Genomic DNA, 19,994 nt, shown 5'->3' with positions numbered 1-19,994 from the left:
GGTGCATGGCGTCCCAACGTATGGGCCGCTTCGCCGACGGGACATCGCGACCTGCAGCGCTCCGTGCTGGAATGCCGCTTAGAGACAAAGAGCTGCTTTCCTGGTTGGTAGGCAGCCTGCCTGACAAGACAAACTGTCACCATAAACCCAGCAGCTCCTTTCATCAGCAGCTCTTTTATTTTTGGTGCTCAGCTGACCTTGAAGCTGCCATTGTTCAACTGCGGCCATTATGGGGACCTGAATTCAGATTGCACTTAAAATGCTAATGATGATACTTTTGTGTTGCTAGCGGGTTTGCATGTTCATCGAACCAGATTCTGTTGCAAATTCTTGTGCAAACTGGTCGAAATTTTCTAATTGCAGCATCTGGAAAATTACGAGAATTACAAATTCATGGAAACATTTTGTCTCTTTTTGCCAACCTGCATGTAAAAGGAGAGCACATCTGTTCTGCAGGAGCGATGCTGCCTCTAATGACAGGTTTAGAAAGTTTCCAACAAGATGCAAATATGATGTTTTGGCAGAAGTATTAAAGTTAATTACAAGTGTGAACTGTAGAAGAAAGAGTCGGGAGAGAGGAGACGGGAATCCTCTGGATTACTCAAAGCATGAAAAGTTTTGGATGTTCTCTGTTTTTGATGCTGCGTTTAAGAGCCGAACTACAATCAGTTTTTGCAGTTTTCCAAATGTCTGTCCTGAATGAGCTCATGGGAAGCTGAGACGTGTGAGGACGTGTAGGACTCTGCAGGTCTCCTATTCTGAGTTTATCTGAGCAAACATCTGCTCTGCTCGCTGCAAATGACTGTTTATTGTTGGCTGCCATTCATGCAGTAGGCGAGGCGAACCTGAATGCCTCTGAACCTGGACCGCATTCAAACAACTCAAGTGGATATTTTTACAAGACGTTTGTCAAGATGAGATATTGATAATTAGCAATACGGCGAATCAGCAAGCCAGCACCAAAGCAGCATCAACCAACTCTTGGATGATCTTGTAATTCATTTTCTGTTTCTCCGTTTACATGTTCATGTTTCCTACGTTTAGTAGTTGAATTAAAATAAATGCATTTCAGATTTCAGTAGTATCAGCCGGTAGAGGTGCAAAAATATCACCATATTTCTAAAAGACATAAATATAGAACATGATCTGATTGGGCTCTCCAGTCGTGATAATAACATTTTAATAAATAATAAATTTAATGTCAGTGGTTGTTAAAAACACAAAACAGAGAAAAGTATCAAAACTGTGGCTTCTGCACATTTCCAGTGTGGTGGAAGATTTAAACATAAATACAGAATAAACACCAGTTAAGTCCATCAGAGCCGTGAACCTGCAGCTATTCCTGGATTTTTCTGTGGAATTCAACTCCAAATTAAATTCCACAGAATTGGAAAATTTGCACAAAATTTCGCTCAACAGATTTTTTCACAGCACATTTTAAAAAGATTCTTGTATTATTTAGGGAATATTATAACTTTATTCTTGTATTATGACTATTTTCAGATAATACAACTGTTGTACAATTTATTGTATTAATATGACTTTATTCTAGCAATATAACTTTATTGTCATACAACATTACATTTTTGACTTTTTGGTAACCTTTCTTGTAATTTTACAACTTTATTCAGATAATGACTTTATTCTCGTATTAGGACTTTATTTAGATAATATAACTACTGTTGAACGACATTTCTCTCTTATTATTTTGACTCTCATAATGTGACTTTATTTTCTTAACCTGGCTCTAATGCGCCATCATGATATTTAAGGTCATGGCGATATTTATAAAGTTTAAACCTACTGGGACAAAGAATGCTGGACAGCGACCGAAGTCACTGTCACATTCATGGCGACCACGATGGTAAAAGCGGTAAAAACATTTCCAAAGCTCTCCGTTTCAGATCTGCAGCACTTTTTCCAATGTGACAAGATGAATTCATTGTAATGTTTTTTACTGTATTTAAATCGGGACGCAGTACAATCATGTCCCTCAGCAGCCAAACATGGAGCGGAGAACATCTGCGTAGCGGGAAGGATTTTTATCGCCGTCCTGACTGACCTCTCTGTCAGCTCCGATTCAAATCAAAGCGTCTTTATTCCTCGGACAGATCGCAGCTGATGTTTACGGCTTCACAGCAGAGAGGACGATCCGGGCTCCAGCTAAGCGTTTTACGTCTGAACAAAGCCAACAGCCGAGTTGCCGATCTCCTGCTCTGGTGGCTGCGGGGCGGCTTTGAACGCAGCGACACAGACACTCATTTCCCGTCAGGTGGTGAAACCGAAACACGTCTTCAAAGCTCCAAAAATACGTCACACGCGATCCGAAAACGGTCCGAAAACAGTAATTTCTCTGCTTTTCCTCTCAGTACAGGAAAAACATCATTTAGAAGAAAGGAGAACAGTTTATTTCTGTAGTTTAATGAGTCAGGAATGGCTCTTAGAGTCCAGGTGTAAAAGAATAAATATCCACCATCCTTTTACACCTGGGTTGTTCAAAGTGCGGTTTGGGGGCCATTTGTGGCCTCTGAATTAGTTTTGTGTGGCCCACATGGTACAAATTGGGCTTTTTCTGTGATTTTTTTAGAGTGAGATTTTCTGTGGAAAGTTTATCTTCTTAACCAGAGTTAGCATTTAGTTGGCCTTTTGTTTTTAGTCTTGTCTTTATTTTTATTTTTTCATGCCACAAACATGTAGCGAGTTTTTACCCAAAACAGACTTTTGGAAAACCCATCCATTATATTTGGCTACATACATAAAAGTTTGTAGTAGAAAATTTACTTTTAACTTTTTCATATTTTGTTACATTGCACTCACAAACAGAAGTGAAACTCAGTTTCCTTGGTCAAACTTTACGACTTTAAATGTGGCTTCAGTTCATAATTTCCAATCACTCAGATCTTCATTGTGTGTGAAACCAGCTGGATGTGTTAATTTTTACATCATTTTGCCATTTTTCTGATGGTTCATTTAGATTTCGGCTCTGTTTCTGCATTTTGTTTTCTAAAGTATAATGAGTGATTTGTCTGTGATTCTTTTTAATAAATGTTGTTTGTGTTGCTTTTGTGATTCGTCCTCAACCCGCAGCCGTACAGTTTGTGGTCTAACACCAAACTCTGCCATGCAGCCCTCCTCTCTAACACAAACCTGGTCCGATTGGGCCAACAAACTCACTTCCTGTTTCTGTTCTCCAGACAACGGCGTCTCAGTCAAGTCACAAAATAATGAGAAAACTTGTGTGAAGATACAGTCATAATAACACGAGATTAGTCAGAATATTACAATAAAGTTGTACTAATACAAGATTAGAGTCAGAATATTACAAGAATAATGCTTTAAAAATATAGAAAAAGTAATAATACGTGATTAAAGTCGCAATATTACCAGAATAGTCATATGAGAATGAAGTCATAGAAATATGTAAATAGTCATAAAATTACCAGAAAAAGGCGGTTACACAAGAATACCATCATAATGCGAGAAAAATAGTATAATACCATATTAAAGTCATTATTATGAGAATAAATTGCTAACACAAAGAAAATTTGTAATAAAATTAGAAAAAAGTGATGCAACAAAAAAGTCGTAATTATACAAGATTAATAATAAGATAATACAGGTTTTCCCTCAGAAAACTAGCCAAGCCTGGTGGTAGGAGTGCTATGGAAGTCCACCAATTGCCCCACTGTGTTTTTGTGTTAAAAATGTAAAAAAAATGACAAAATTGTGGAAATAAAACATCAACAACAAAGAAAATATAGCAGTGCACTTAATAAAATTAGTCTTTCTGTAGGTTTTGTATGTAGAATAAAATGTCAATCTTTTTTAACTAGATAATCGTCTGCTAAAGGTTGCTGATGTTTTATTATATATAAACATAGCTTAACTCCTCTTTGCTGTCACTATTACTGGTGTATTAAAATAAATTAAAAAAGGATGCTTAGCCTCGTGGGGGGTCAAGAAAAGCCTGGTGGCTCATCAGGCTTATAACACATTGGGGGNAACCCTGGAATAGTCATACTGTTATGAGAATAAAACCACATTATAATGAGAACAAAGTCATAATGAAATTAAAGATATATTACTAGAATAAAGTGGTAATAATGTCAATAAAACCATAAGATTAGGAGAATATAGTAATATGAACAAAAATTTATAATAGAAAAAAGGTCATAAGACAAAGTTGTGATGACATGAGAAAAATGTAGTGCCCCAAAAAAGCTGTAATAATCCAGTATAAAGTCGTAATAATCCAGAATAAAGTAGTAATATCAGCAGTATAAAGTTGCATTATGTCTGATCAGACTCCAGACTGACTTCCTGTTTGTGTTTTCCAGAAGACAGTGGCGTGACGCTGCTGCAGCTGATCGGCGATCCTCCTCCAGAGAACATCAAGGAGGTGGATGGCCCGGACAACAGCCCCGCCTACCTGTTCGGCCCAGAGTCCGCCACGGGCCAGCTGGCCCGCGCCCACTTCCCCAACCCCTTCTACAGGAACTTCGCCCTCATCTTCAGCCTGAAGCCCACCTCCGATGACGGCGGCATCATCTTCTCCATTACTGACTCCTCGCAGCAGGTCATGCACCTTGGCGTCAAGCTGTCGGCCGTTCAGGGCTCGGAGCAGAACATCATTTTGTTCTACAGCGAGGCCGGCACCGGGCAGTCCAAAGAGGCGGCCAGGTTCCGAGTGCCGTCCATGACGAACGCCTGGAACCGCTTCGCTGTTGCTGTGAAGGATGACAAAGCCATGCTGTACCTGAACTGTGACGTGGAGCCGCAGGTGATGCGGATGGAGCGATCGGCGGGGGAGCTAGAGCTGGAGTCAGGGTCTGGGGTGTTCGTGGGCCAGGCTGGAGGGGAGCATCCTGACAAATTTAAGGTTGGTAAAACATGTCCAATGCTTGACATTTTGGTCAAGACTCGTGTCAAATGGCGTGCACACAGGAGCCTCTTTAATTAGGCTATTGTATTTCCTCTCCCGGTAACTTTGTACAATGGTGAATGAAATATTGAGAGAGCATCTTGGCTTTATTTACTGAAATTAAGAGTATGTCACTGGGAATCTCTGCATCATGTTTGAATTCACCAGACAATTCAGGTGTTGAGAGTTTGGCGAGTTCCACAACCTAGCTTGGCACTGTCAGGAGTTTCTATCAGGACTATTTTCGTCTCAACAGAGGCCAGTTTAACAACCTGCTAACGTGTATCGCTGCCTGCATCTCCTGGTAGGACACCACCTACAGGCCACTACGCCACATAGAGAAGTCTTTTTGATTGCTTGACGCTCCAGATCCAGCAGGAAAAGTTAGATTTTAAAACTCCTTCGTCGGATGTAAACCTGACGCCCCTGTCGCTCAAATCGCATTCGGTCTGAACGCCGCATTAGACCAAAGTTGGAACAGGATCTAATACAATTCCTGCAGTGATGAGACTGAACTTTTTTGATTTCCTGTTGCCATAATAAATATGTGAATCTGATGACTCTCATGTGATCCATTATTCTGAAACAGGTCGACAAACATGTGCCTGTATCCCCCGGCCTTTCAAAGCTCCAGGTTTTAATCTTATTACCATCACTCAGCTGACATGTATTCCAACTACAAATGCTGACCTCAGCAATTGGGCTCCACTGCTTCAGATAAGATGCTCTGTTATTATTCACTGAATATTTACTAAGCAGTTTTACAGACATGTTTTCAATGTCTTCATTCTACGGTAAAAGTTTCTGAACATTTTTCATGCCAAAATTCCAGACTTTTCCAGACTCCTTACTCAATACAGATATTCCTGCAGAGGATGAACAAACTTATGGATGGATGGCTTGCTTACCAAATAATTGGATGAGTAAATGGTTGGACAGATGGATGTTGGTTGAACAAGTGGTTGGACGAATGGATGAATGGTGGACAGACTTCCAGTAATGTGCTAATATTGGAGCTAACTTTTCATTTAGCAATGTTGCTAATGTTTGGTGCACTTAGATTCTCATAGGTTAACTTTTCTGGACAGATTTTAAAGTGCCAATTTAGAAATTTGTTTTAAAACAGCATAAAACAAATTTTATACTGTTTATTGCAAAACAGCACAACATTTGCTGTTTTGCAAACTTTATGCATTACTTGGCTTAATTCTTCTGACTAATTAGAATATCTATAAACATTCACTGTCTTGAAAGGCATGAAAATAAATAGAATTAGTTTTTAGCCTGTCTAAAAGCTAAAGTATAGGTCAGTATGAGGAAAAAAGTGCAAATTTGAAAAAAGACTAGGCTGTTTTTTGACATTATGAGGTGATTTTGGTACAAAGTCTGTTCCAACAGCATTTATGTTTAACCTTAACGCCAACTTTAACCTAAACTTAATTCACACCATGCATAAAAACCATAAAAAAGGACCGTACTTTGGCCCCCGCAAGGCCTTCAGTCCTCTTAAGGTATGTAAATATACCAGGTCCTAGCAAAGCAACATAAACAAGTACACACACACACACACACTCAAACATGAATGGTTTATATTTATCATGGTCAGCCTGGAGTTAGGTGATATTCTTTTATCATTATTGCTTTATTACATACTAAACTTCATAAAAAAATAGTCCCACCAAATTATATGCAATGTTATCATTTACAGGTCCAAAAATAATAACATATGAAAATGGAAGTCTGGAAAAGCCTGGATTGTTTTTAAAACGGATAACATGGGAATATTTCATTCATTTAAAGGAGGTTTAAACTTTATTTGTTGATTCTAAAAGTTCCCAAATCTGTCAGTTGTGCAAATTTATTTTTTGTCCTAATTGGATTATGTTTGGCCTGAATCCTTATGTTTACAACATATATTTAATATGACTTCCATTAAAAACCAGTGAATGTGCCACATTGACTGTTTAAATGTTTTCATGAGGCAAATCTGAAGATTTATGTTGAAGATCTGATGCAGGAGATCTGATGAAAGGAGCCGGGTCATCTGAACTTTGGAAACATTAAGATGAGAGAGTTCAAACGCAGTTCATGTAAAATCCCTTTAATGATTCACTCTGGACATCAATACATCCTAAACGGTCAACTTCAAACATGGCTGCAAAGAAAGCTCTTCCACAGACTAATGGCTCATTGATAGAGAAGATTCGCCTGCTGCTGCGAGTGTGAGGTCTTCCAGCAGATTGGATGTTTGAGGTACAGATAGCAAAACTTCACACAAACAGACGATTCAATGGAGCCACTGACATAGGGGGAATTCCTTGGGAATGTCAGGAAACCCACGGCAACGACAAACATCCCTGTTTATACGTCCGGAGGAACGTGTGTGTGATTATACGTGTCGTTGAAGATCAAACAGCAGCGGTGTGTGTGTGTGTGTGTGTTTCAGGGTGCCATCAGCGAGCTGCGGGTGGTGGGAGACCCCAGCGCCGCAGCGCGGTTCTGCGAGGAGGATGATGACTCCGATATGGTGAGCGACGAATAATCGCATTTCTGCAGATCAACGGCTGTATGCGCTTCATTTTCTGCAGGAATGCTACATATTTTATTTCACAAGGTTAAGGAAGATATGTCTGCTCAAAAGAAATCTTTCTGTTGATGTAATCGTGTTAAAACGACCATCTGCTGCAGCTTAACCTGAACTTGGTGGCAACATTTTAGATTTATTCAGTTCATCTTTTCAAATCTGCCAATAATGTTTATAATCATCTCATATTTTCCTGGGTTCAAATTATTTTTTTTTTACTTATATACTATATAATTTTTTGGTTTTTGGGTGATATTCCTTGTCATATTAAAATGTTTCAGATCATCATAAATTTTAATAGCAGGAAAAATAAAATTTTGTTTTTCTATTCACGTTTACTTAAAACATCTTAAAAATAATCTGTAAAAACAGACAAAACAAAAAAATATGTCATTAAGGAATCAAATCAATTTTGGTAACAGAAAAAATAAGATTAAAAAAGAAAAATGTGAAAAAATTAAAAACTTCACATCCACCTAAATAACATCTTAAAAATAAGTATGGAGAGAAAAAAGGGACTAAATTAAATATGTAATTTAGAAAAATGTAGAAGTTTTTCAATCTAAACAAATAATTCATATTCATATAATTATCTGTCTAGAGGGACACAAGGGACAAAAATTAAATAACAGTCATCTTCGTAAAATAACAGCCCAGGTCATTTTTTCCCAAAAGATGATTTAGCCAGAAAAAAACAAAACAAACAAAAATAACCTTGGCAAAAAAATGACTTCATTATTTTAGGAAGGTGATAAATTGTCATTAAGAAATAAAGTAAAGACTAGAAAAATAGTTCAGTTAGCGAAATAATACTTTTTACAAAATGATCAGTATGGAGAGCCAAAAAGGGACAAAATTAAATATGTAATTGAGAAAGATGATAAAATAAATTTTAACATCAGAAAAAAAAGGTTTTTCACTGCAGAAAAATTTTCAACATTCATCTAAAAACATCTTAAAAGTAATTTGTATGGAGGAACAAAATTAAATAATAATAATAATAATGCCAATATATAATGGAATAAATATTTAAGTCTGGTGTTCTGTTTCTGACATGCTGGGTTAATTTCACACCAAATGTAAAGCATTGAACATTCCAAAGAAGTTCCACTTTTGTCTTGTCAGTCCACATTGTTATGGAAGCTCAAAAAGGACAAAATCTCATCAATAAATTATGTATTTATGAAGTGTACCATAAAGTAATTAAACAATTAAATGCCCAACAGACAATTAATTTATTAAATGTCATTAAATTATTAAAAAGCGTCATCATGTCAAACTCGACCATCAAATTTCACACTTCATAGTGTTGAAGCCCAGGAACAGAAACCATTAAATAATTGAATACACATTGAATTAATTATCTGCAACGGCTATTATAAGTTTACTTTTTAGTGAGTTAATGATAAATTAACAGAGTTTCAATGTTTAGATTAAAAACATCTATAATGTTTTTTTCTCATTGGTCTCCTCAGGCTTCAGGAGAAGGAAGTGGCTACGAAGAAACCAGACGGCCAAAACCTTTCAGTGAGAAACCTCAACAGACGGTATGAAAACGTGATTTTCTGACTCTCCTATTTTTCTGTTTAAACTGAATTATTATCCTGAAAGATTCAGTTTAAAAATTAATCTTCGGATGTTAGGAGGGATTACATGAAAGCACTTTGCTGCAAAGGGGGAAATCCGTCAGTTCACCCAGCCATGCCTGTATTTCTTAGACATAAAACGTGAAGAGCAGAGCTGTGTTTTATGTTTCAGCGAAGCCTCGAGTTACTCTGTTTAAGTGGATAAACACTCATACCTGAGGGAAGATTAAAAACTGCAGAGCTGATGCCTGGAAATCGAGCTTCGTCTGGATTTTTTCATTCAGGAAGTTTTAGGAACTGGAATTTTCTTCTAAAACTTTCCTCAAACTCCCCAGATCAGGGATGTTTCTTGCTTTATGCTAACTCGGCAACTGCTCCTTCCTGAGATGTTCAGCTTCATCTGAGGAAAATTAAGATGTCCTGTCTTTGTCTGTTACAATCTCATATATTTATTACATCTTTTATATGAGTAAAAATTAAAGATAAGGCAGACAAACTCCAAAAATTAACTCTGCTGGAGTTTCTTCATGTCTGTCATTTTGACAGAGCGCCAAAAATTCCCGTCATAATCCATTCTAACGAGTCTTAAAATGGAACCTGAAGATAAAGTTTAGTGGAGTGAAGTGTGCCACAGCATGGGGGGGAAACGCAGAAAAACCATTGAAGAACAACTCAAAACCACAACTCTCTGCATCAGCTATGCTACACACAGGCCCGTTTCCATAGCAATTGACTGACAACAGCTCCACTAACATATCAGGATTCAATACCAAAAATTACATGCAAACATTTCCCACACAAACAGAACATTTGGTTCATTACACGTTCAAATTTTCAGGTTTGATATTTATAATATGATTACTAATAAATGATCGCTGTGGTAGATTAGCTACCGCTGCCATTAGCTAATCTAACACTGCGATGGTTGATTAGCTCATTTAGAAACCTGCTCTACTGATGATCTGTCAGAGTAATGTATAAAGTATTGCTCTTTTCTTTGTATTATAGTTTACATAGTTCAGTTTAATTTAGGTTTGTAATTTTAACTGTCTGGCTTGCAAAATGTAATAGATTATGGACCATCTAAAGGATTATGAATCTCTTCATTGTAGTTGGATAACCCAGGCGCCCCAATAAAGCTAGAAGTGGCCGTGTCCAGCATTCTTCACGCTGTCACGTCACTTTCAGGGAGTTTATCCACTTCTTCTTTTCTTTATCTCCTCAGCTTTCCTCTTTCTGCTTTCTATCCCTTGCATTTTGACACCAAGGCTAAGATGTGCTGCAGCTTCCAGCCAGTTCAAGTGAGCGCAGTGCTTTTACAGTTACAGAGGAGTCAGAAAAACCAGATGTCAATTTGGATCCAATCCGATCCAAGTCGGAGGCTTCCCGCCGCCTCCAGGCGTTGGTATTTCCACTGGTTTCCCCATCAACGTGCCTTCAGGAACCAACAAAGTGGAGTTTGAGGTTGAGGTCAGGTAGTTCATTTCGGAAGTCTCGTCTTCAGCAACTTTTACGAGGATTTTTTTTTTCTCTTTCGTTCCTCCAGACATTTATTAATCAGCATGTTGTATGAAAATGTCATGTTTGGGGAAACAGCTGGCGTTTTAATGTCCACCTGCCAATGTTTTTCCATCTGATGAGGATCTGTTCACACGTCCCGTCTCATCCTCTGCCCGCTCGTCCAACCCTTGCAATTAAGAGGCAAGTCCAGGCGGCGAGCCGTCGGAGGCGGAGAGCAGAGGTGAGACTTTCCATTCTGTCTTCCTGGAATCCACCGTGATGGATGGATGGCAGAGCAAGTCTTTAATGGGTCACTGCCAGATCAAGCTCCCCCCGTTAGGCATCAGGTTTCAGGTTTAACGATTGCTGCTACTTTTACAGAACATCTTGTAAAGAGATGGGAATGAAATCCAGTGTTAAAGGGGACCTATTATCCACAATTCACATTTTGCTTCCATTTGGGTCTCAACTGCTCCTAAAAACAGTTAAGTCCAAGTGCTTAAAAAAAGTCAGCTGTTTTTGACAAAAAGTTAATGTTTTGTGGTGTCAGGAAAATTTAGTTTGATTATTTAGTCACATTCCACCGTTACCTAGCAACCCCAGCAGAGTTCCATCTGGTTACCTGCCATTCCCAGTGGCATTCCGTCCCGTTACCTAGCAACCCCAGCAGAATTACGTCCGGGGCTGAGCTCCAGCACGTTTGGTCAGCTAGTTTTACTGCTGTATGCTCTGTGCAATGGTTGCTGGACAAGGCAAGTATTTAGATGTTGAAAAAACACTTACTGCATTCTTGCTAGTTGTGCAGAAGGCTCCACTTCTGCTTTTTAAAGATGTACAGTGATATAACTCTGCATCTGTTTGCAGAAATTTTCCCCTGCGAGTGTAAACGTTGAATTGGGGGGGTGGAGGCGTGGCCAGTAGCATTTTATTTGGATTTAGTGATAGAGGCCCTTAAACAGTTCAATAGAGGCAGAACCTGTCAGACTAAAACCTAATTGTCTAAGAATAATTTTGTACAAAAAATGCAATTAACATGTTTTGTATAAAACATAATCGGTCACCTTTAAGAAATACTTTTTAAATAATCTTCAGTGTAACAATTACGGTCCTCAGAAGTCCGGAGCTCCTCATATAAACTGTCTACTGCTGAAGCCATGAGTGAGTAACAGGAACAAGGCCGGACTAGGACCCATTTTGCCCGCTAGTGATAGGCTAGGATGTTTGTTTTGGTTGTATTTACCCAGACTGCTCCTGCACTGTAGTCCACTTCCTTTTTTGGAGCCGTCTCCGGTCTGCTTTGTGTCCACATGCATTTGATCCACACCAGAGTTCAACCAAACCAAAACCGAGATTTGTAGGCGAACCAGAGTTCACTTTCTTGGTCAAACTGATGGAAATAGCTCCTCTTGTCTGTCCCAACCTTGGAAAATGTTACAGGAGACGACTGAAATCTGTCCTCACCCAAAAGAGCTCCATTCTCTGACTGGTTTAATGCTTGAGTTAAACAAAACAATGCAAACCTCTGGTGCCACATTTTCTAAACGTCTGGACCAATATTTTAACAGGCCTTCACTGTACAAAACAACAAATCTTACCAAATATTTTTGGTCTAGTTTCTAGTGTAAAAACTAATTTACAAGATTCTTTTCAACAAGAAACAGGAGCTTATTTTAAGTCAATAATTCATTAATTTTGATGAAAAAATGACTACTTCCACTGGCAAATTATTTCACTTAAGAGAAAATGTTGAAGTAATGGAGTGACTACTTTTTTATTATTGAATTAAAATAATCTGAAAACTACCTTGTAAGTTAGTTCTGTCTTATTTCAAGCGTACTAAGATGTTTACACCAGAAACTAGACCAAAGATACTTGGTAACATTTTGTGTTTTTGCAGTGTTTCCATTCTCCAGAGGGCAAACACTGAGCTAACCCCGTGTTAGCGGCTGTGGAGGCACAATATCTTCACTGACTAGAAATCCATCAACGCTAAGCAACCTGTCGTTAGCAGCCATGACGGATGGTTTAAGCGATCAGGCCATTCTTTATCACAATAATCCATAAATCAAGTTGAAATTGCAAGGATTCTCAGGTCAATCAATGCCGTGCAACAGAGAGCGGAGGATGTTTTCCTGCTGAGAAATACAGTTAATTATCATCACATCAAACCTGCGGGTGGTCCTCATTTCCTCCGCCTCCTGAACGTTTCTACACGCTCCCGTCTTTATCCCACAGGGAACAATCTGAGGTTTTCAGAAACAAAGTGAAGAAATCTGCTTCTGTTGTTCTCATTTCCTCTCTCAGGCCTGATGCGTTTATAGGCTGGCTGACTGGAGCGACCACAGAGTGATTTCAGAGAGTAAACAGGAGCCAAACGACTCCAACAATCCACACGTTATGACGGATATGCTCTGCGGTGCGAGCAGAATCAAAGGGAAAACAAATCACACCGAAACTGTTTCAAGCATTACAACATTCATAACACCGCTGCCTTTTTTATGTTCTAGATGATTTCTCTGAAAAATTACAAATCATTTGTGGCAAACATGTCATGAAACATATTGTCGACTTTAATTTCACAAATTTCCAAATGCATTTTTAATCATTCTACTCACACAGAGCTATCAGAGGTCAAAGAATTATACTTGTTGAAAGCAACTATATTCTTTAAGATGCCATGTTTTATTATGGAGAAGCACAAGGATTTATCTTTAAACTCCTTTATGGGACAAATATCCTACATTATTCTACTAACAAAAGAAAAAATGTAGAAAAACAAGTCAAGGTGGTGGAAGCTAATGAAAACATCTGGATTGAGGAAAACTGCCTTTACATTTTCATGCACCTTTAAACATCTGAAACAAACATGATTGGCTTGTGGTCTACTGTTTACAATATTAGGTAGTGCTAACACCACTAGCTAGAGCTAACACCGTTAGGTAGAGCTAACACCGTTAGTTATTTCTAACACTATTAGCTAGAGCTAACACTACTAACTAGAATTAACACTGTTAGCTAGAGCTAACACTGTTAGCTGGAGCTAACACTGTTAGCTAGAGCTAACACTATGAGCTAGAGCTAACACTATGAGCTAGAGCTAACACTATGAGCTAGAGCTAACACCGTTAGGTAGAGCTAACACCGTTAGTTATTTCTAACACTATGAGCTAGAGCTAACACTATGAGCTAGAGCTAACACCGTTAGGTAGAGCTAACACTACTAACTAGAGTTAACACTGTTAGCTAGAGCTAACACCATTAGTTATTTCTAACACCATTAGCTACAGCTAATACAATTGTCTAGAGCTAACAGTATCTCTTACTAACCATCTCAAGGTTTACTTTTTCTAAGCAAACATCATTTTCAAATTGTTCTGTTTAGAGTTGCAGGCGCTGCATGTAACTGATTTTAGCCCCACTTTCTGTCTTTCTTCTGCCACAACTTATTACTATTGATGTGAGAAGCAGCCATATTGAAATGTTAAGTTGACCTTACAAGTCGTAACCAGAGATGGTCGGAATGGGAAATCTGACTTCAGAAGAAAAACTCCAAATAAAAAGAATGAATGCTAAAAATGAACCAAAGGATGCTTCAGTAAAGCATTAAAAACATATTTTTTCCACATTTTGCATGTTTTCTACAAAGGATTTGTTTTTCAGCTTAAAGAATAAAAATCTAATGAAGATGTTAACTTTCTCTATATTTGAGGTTTTATTCTAGTATCTGATGACTTCACCTTCACAGCCTCAGCTAGGTAAAAGTAAAGCTGTTCAAAATATGCAGAGCAAATTAGCCGCAAATGAATGAAAACAGGCGGCACACTGTGTTGTGAGAAGCTTGGGATCGTTTGCACAAGCAGAACTCACTTCCAGTCTCCCAACATTAAAGCAGTTTGTAGAACATGACTCATTTGGGCTTGTGATTAATGTTTACAGGGAGAAACTCTTTCCCATGATGCAGCGTTGTTTATAAAAGCTTTTCTCAGTGGGAGGTACAGATGGAGAAAATGGAGCAAAATCACTGCAGGTTTTAAATTTAAATTGGGATCTGCTGTTTCTCTGCAGACAGCCGATGAGTCTCTTCCTCCAATTCAACAGCCGCCGCTGGAGCGGCCAGCGCAGATGGCGCAAACGGGTAACATTTCACATGATTTCTTCATTTACTTTTATGTTTTTTCACACTCGATCAGTTAAATTTTTGTATAAAATTTGAACATTTCACATTTAACCCTGTTGGATCTGCTGTTTCCTGTCAGTTATTATTAAAGAACTTAAGGATTCTCACTTTTGGAGATGTAAACACGACGGAAAACTAGGGTCAGGCTAAGAAAAAAAAAACAATTACAGGAAAAAAGTCAAAATTACAAAAATACTATGACTCATATTCGTAATAGCAGGAGAATACAGTTGCAGTAATACTAGAAAAAAAATTGTAATATGAAAATAAGTTATATTACCAGAATAAAGTCAAGTAACTTAAGTTGAACTAATACAAAAAGTCAGAATATTACCAAAATAAAATCATATTATTACAACAATAGACATAATTCAAGAGTTGTGCTGATGCTAGAATAAAGTCATAATACGAGAAAAACGTAACGTTACCAGGATAGAAACGTAATATTAGTAGAATTAAGCAATTTTATAACACATAAAATTATATTAAAAAAATAATGATGCTGAGCATTATGTGAACTCATACCTTGGTACTGATTCATTTTAGTAATGCTGTGCCCTTATTCTGCTAAAATTACTTAATCATCATAATATTAGGAACTTGTACTCATAACTTCAGAACAAATCTCTTATTCTGATCCTAATACTCCACAGTACATTTGTGGCTCTAAAGATAAACTTTAGCATCAAGTCACATCGTGGGACAGACGGAAACGTTTTGTGTTTCTGGGTCTTTAAAGGGAACCGAGAGATCAGAGGACATGAAAACACGTTGACTGATAAATGTCTCCATCTAGTGGACAATACGAGTACTGCAATAAATAAAGATGGGCTTAGAGAAAGAAGAAAAAGCTCAAATTCTTCTTTTGCTACAGTGAATCATTTGTCTCCACTTAGTCCTGTCCTCTTTGTCCTCACTGACTTCATCTCCTGTTTCTCCACATCCATTAATGTCTCTTTGGGTCTTCCTCTCTGCCCCGCCTCCATCCTTAGCACCCATTCTGCAGATATAACCATCTGAAAATGTCCACGCCATCTCAGTCTCCAAAGCATCTACCATGAGCTGTCCCTCTGATGATTCCTGGTCCCATCCATGCTTGTCACTACCAAACAGAACCTCAACAGATTGGGATCTGCAGCCTCCAGTTCTGCCTCCTGTCTTTTCCTCATTGGTTCTGTCATTAAACCAAACATCTCTGGTCTCACTATTGCCTGGAAAACCTTTATTTTCACTCTTGCCAAGAACATTTTATGACACCTGACATTTTTTCATGCCTCTCTACCTTTTTTCCCACTCTAGATGCTCAGGGTACATTCATACCAGCCCTGTTTGGTCCGCTTAATCCAACTCTAGTGCATTTGTCTTGAATGTACGGTTCGTTTAAGGAGGTGTGAATGCGTAGTTGGACCAAAAAATCAAGTTCTCTTTTGGTCCAACTACGCAAGATTATTTGTAGAGCACATTTCAACAACACGGCATTCAAAGTGTCAGTCACCAATTACGAAACAAGCAATAACACGTTTTGTCAAATGCCATCATCAAGCAAATGCAAATATGATGAGCAACATTCCAGTTACTACTGATCAAAGGCAACTCTAAACAGGTGGGTTTTAGTCTTGACTTAAAGGAAAGAGTAAACACTTTTTATTCCCTTCAAAATAAGAGCATAAATGCTCTTATTTTGAATGAAGGCTAACAGCTTGAATTCTTAACGGTCAATAACTAAAATTCAAAAGAATTTTACTCAACTGAAAGTTTACCAAACAGCCAAGTACGTTAGCTCCAGTATTAGCACCTTAGCAGATTAGCGGAGCTGTGCCCACCACTGATATGGGGCACTGTCAAGAGGAAACAGACACCACAACCAACAATGCTTTTGCTAACTTCACCATAGGCTAAGTTAGCACAAAAATTGAATATTCTGTTAGCTGCTTAAAAATATATATATTGGCCTACTTTAAAATGTTGATTTAAAGAAAAAAAGGGTCAGCATGGAGGAAGATTCTGAAAACCATTTTGGCTGAACTGATGTTTTAAAGTAGGTCATTAAAGCCAGGAGGTGGCATCAGTTTATTTCACGCTGCAGAGACGTCTGTAGCTGATAACCCGACATTTACCCTCAGTCATGTTTCCAGAATTCATTCCTTGGAGCAGCAGGCTGCGTTTCACACCTTACTTACTGAAAGTGACTCATTCATCGGGATATCAAGCATGTCGGGTCAAATTGGGTCAAATCGCAGGCAAGTGGGAGATGTACCTCCACTTCACCTGGCCTCTAAACGACAGAATTACAGCAGGAATCCTGCTTCCTTCCCTTTCTCCTTCTGGGATCAGGGATCGTTTGTTTTTCTCTGGGATGCGGTCGTTCATCATCTATGAGGTTTTCATCAGGATGTTAATGGATGTGTCCTGTGGATATGCTTTCCAGGTGCAGTCGCTGCTAAAGGAGAAAAAGGCGACAGAGGAGAGAAAGGAGATCGGGGCCCGACGGGGCCGAAGGGAGACGCAGGCTCCGGCTCCCAAGGGAGAATCCGCGGACTAAAGGTCGGCCAGACAAAACGGAGCATTTCTTATCCAAAATCACCTTCCAGAGGAAAAATACGGAGCTGCAGTTACACCAGTTTTTAACTTTTCCATACACAAGTCAACAAGCAAAACTGGTACAGAAATAAATAATATTGAAATTCCTCTCAATGGCAAGAACACAAAAAGTGTAGAACGAAAAAACTGATTCACTTTGTTATAAAAATCAAAGCAGCCGAATCTTTCCTCGGGGTTTCCCAAGGAAAACACGCTAAGCCCGGTGGCAGGAGCCAGTCACCCAGCAGCCCACCGTCTTTAAAAAATGTTTAAAAGTGGACAGGAAATTTGAAAATATCACTTGGTAATTATGTGTTATTGGAAGACACGATAAACAATACCTAAACAGCAACTAAAGTGATTTAATATTTAGAAAATATTTCATTTGATTCAATATTCCAATTTGTATTTACATTTTAGCTTTTACATCATCAGTAAAAGTCTTCCAAAGCAGTTTGTAGTTGAGTTACACCAAATCAACACTAGAGGGAGCTAGAAGCCCTCGAGTCAACACCACCAACCCAGCAGCTTATTCTAATTTTACTAAGATATTTTGAGGAAAAAAAAGGAAAACTTCAAATTTGGGTGAATTTTCCTGCCATTTGCTCAACAAAAACAGGAAGTTTTACTAAAGTTACTCAGCGTATTTTTATTTTCCCATTTACAGCGATTTGTACTGTACTCTTAAACTGGATTATAATTTATATCACTGTTTTTTTGTTTTATTTCCAGGGAGAACCAGGTGAAAAAGGAGCAAAGGTAAGTTACAGCTGTCAGATTACCAATTAATTTAAAAATATGAAGCAACAAAAGAGATTAAAAAGTCGTCGTCGTCGACTTGTCAGAGGATGAACAGATCCGTTCAGAGAGGAAATCTTCTTGTTTTTGATCTGATATGAAGAGAGACAAACAGTTCTGAGTTTCCTGACATGAGATATTATAAACCTGTTTTTAAGAGGGTGTAACAGTAATCGGTTTGGTACAAGCCTGAGCGCCGAGAGGCTTAAATGAGAAATCTGACCAATATATCCAGACAGTCTTTTCTTTTTTATTGTCGTTTTTGTGTTAATTTTGATTAATGTTTATTATTTTCAGTTCACTTTTTCATGTTCTTTACCGTTTCCCGGTCTCTCATATGCTAAAGCTACCTTTTTAATTATAAAAATAAAAACCCTAAAACTCCTCTGGCACTGAATATGACTAAGATGGCTGTTTTTGTAAATTTTTTTAGTTCAATTTGTTTTTCAACTCTTGGCTAATTATTTATTTTGCTGATTTGCAAATGTTTAGTCAGCGACCTGAAAATTATGTATTTTCCAACAATAAGCTACAAATTCACATCTCCTAGCCATCAGCTCACCTATCTGGCCAGTAGCTCGCAACTTAACCAGTTAATCTGCTGACGAAACTGGAGACTCAAATGTTTTTGCCTTATTGACTAAAATCAAGCATGTTGTCGATATTAGCTGCTCTTATATTAAATTTGGTGAGGCATTCTTTAAACATTCGTTTAATCTATTGATTTCTATATGAGAAGTATTAGAAGTGTCATGATGTGGACCCTTCCTTTGTTCCAGGGCAGTGCAGGTTTTGGATATCCGGGTTCAAAGGGTGAACCAGGCCCTCCAGGACCACCTGGGCCCCCTGGATCTCCAGGAGCCGCAACTCAGTATTCAGTTGACCGAGACGGGTCGGTTGTTTCAAAGGTTCCTGGGCCGCGCGGACCGCCTGGACCTGCAGGTCCTCAGGGGCCACCAGGAGAAGATGGAGAACCAGTGAGTGGATCTGAAGGAAAGACGTGTGACTTCTCTGGAGACGCTGAAAGTCACTCAGGTGTTCTTTGTTTTGTTCCCGCAGGGTGATCCCGGTGAAGATGGAAAAACTGTATGTAGTTTCTGCTTTTTCTTCCAAAATAAAACGTTTCAGGGACCGAAGATCATATTTGTCTTTTAAATAGGGGCCTCAGGGACCTTCAGGGTTTCCAGGAACTCCGGGTGACGCTGGAACTAAAGGAGAGAAGGTTAGATAAACCCAGTTTGCAGATTGTTGAAGGGTTTCAGTTTAAGTCCTAACGAGGCGGGTTCATACAGGGCGACCGTGGAGAGGGCCAGCCCGGCCCCAGGGGCCCCCCAGGGCCTCCAGGACCACCGGGTACAGGATACAGATCTGTGAGTCACATCCTGCTCTGAGGTAAAAACTTCCTTCTGCTTTCTGCAGCTGATTCTAAAACAAATCTTTCAGACATTCGAGGACATGGAGGCCTCTGGATTCCCCGATTTGGTCTCCGTCCGGGTGAGAACAAACAGAAACGGCCTTCTCTGGTCCTCGTCAGTCACACCAGAATCTATTGGAGGTGGAAATATTGTTAATCTTTATAATTGTTGATGCAGGGACTTCCAGGTCCCCCAGGTCCCCCCGGTCCCCCGGGTCCTCCCGGTCTTCCCTCATCAAGCACGTCCGTGAACTCTGGAGCTTTTGGGCCTCCGGGAAAAAATGGAGCACCTGGCCAACCTGTAAGTGGAACAGTCCACTCCAATCGGAAACCACTGCAGGAAACTAGGAGCATCCAGATGAGTGGATGCAGGGTTTCCGACTGAAAACAGGATTTCACTCATCTGCATTCTCTTGTTTGCATGCTAACAAACT

At 39.0% G+C, this 19,994-nt stretch overlaps 1 protein-coding gene across 1 annotated transcript in view; it reads left to right on the top strand.

Moving 5' to 3' along the window:
* Positions 1-19,994, top strand: part of col18a1a (collagen type XVIII alpha 1 chain a) — a 45,672-nt gene that overhangs the window by 13,250 nt on the left and 12,428 nt on the right. Inside the window, exons 3-13 of the mRNA XM_015059829.1 lie at positions 7,368-7,448; positions 8,981-9,052; positions 14,657-14,726; positions 17,197-17,312; positions 18,081-18,107; positions 18,926-19,123; positions 19,206-19,232; positions 19,306-19,368; positions 19,439-19,516; positions 19,590-19,640; positions 19,739-19,861. Coding sequence (XP_014915315.1) covers positions 7,368-7,448; positions 8,981-9,052; positions 14,657-14,726; positions 17,197-17,312; positions 18,081-18,107; positions 18,926-19,123; positions 19,206-19,232; positions 19,306-19,368; positions 19,439-19,516; positions 19,590-19,640; positions 19,739-19,861 — 906 coding nt within the window. The remainder of the gene's footprint in view (positions 1-7,367; positions 7,449-8,980; positions 9,053-14,656; positions 14,727-17,196; positions 17,313-18,080; positions 18,108-18,925; positions 19,124-19,205; positions 19,233-19,305; positions 19,369-19,438; positions 19,517-19,589; positions 19,641-19,738; positions 19,862-19,994) is intronic.

Source organism: Poecilia latipinna, unplaced genomic scaffold (assembly GCF_001443285.1).
Source record: "Poecilia latipinna isolate Pla-1442-1.1 unplaced genomic scaffold, P_latipinna-1.0 Scaffold1661, whole genome shotgun sequence".
Classification (NCBI taxonomy): domain Eukaryota; kingdom Metazoa; phylum Chordata; class Actinopteri; order Cyprinodontiformes; family Poeciliidae; genus Poecilia; species Poecilia latipinna.
Note: the sequence above shows the minus strand (reverse complement) of the source record. Positions and strands in the feature narration are given on the sequence as shown.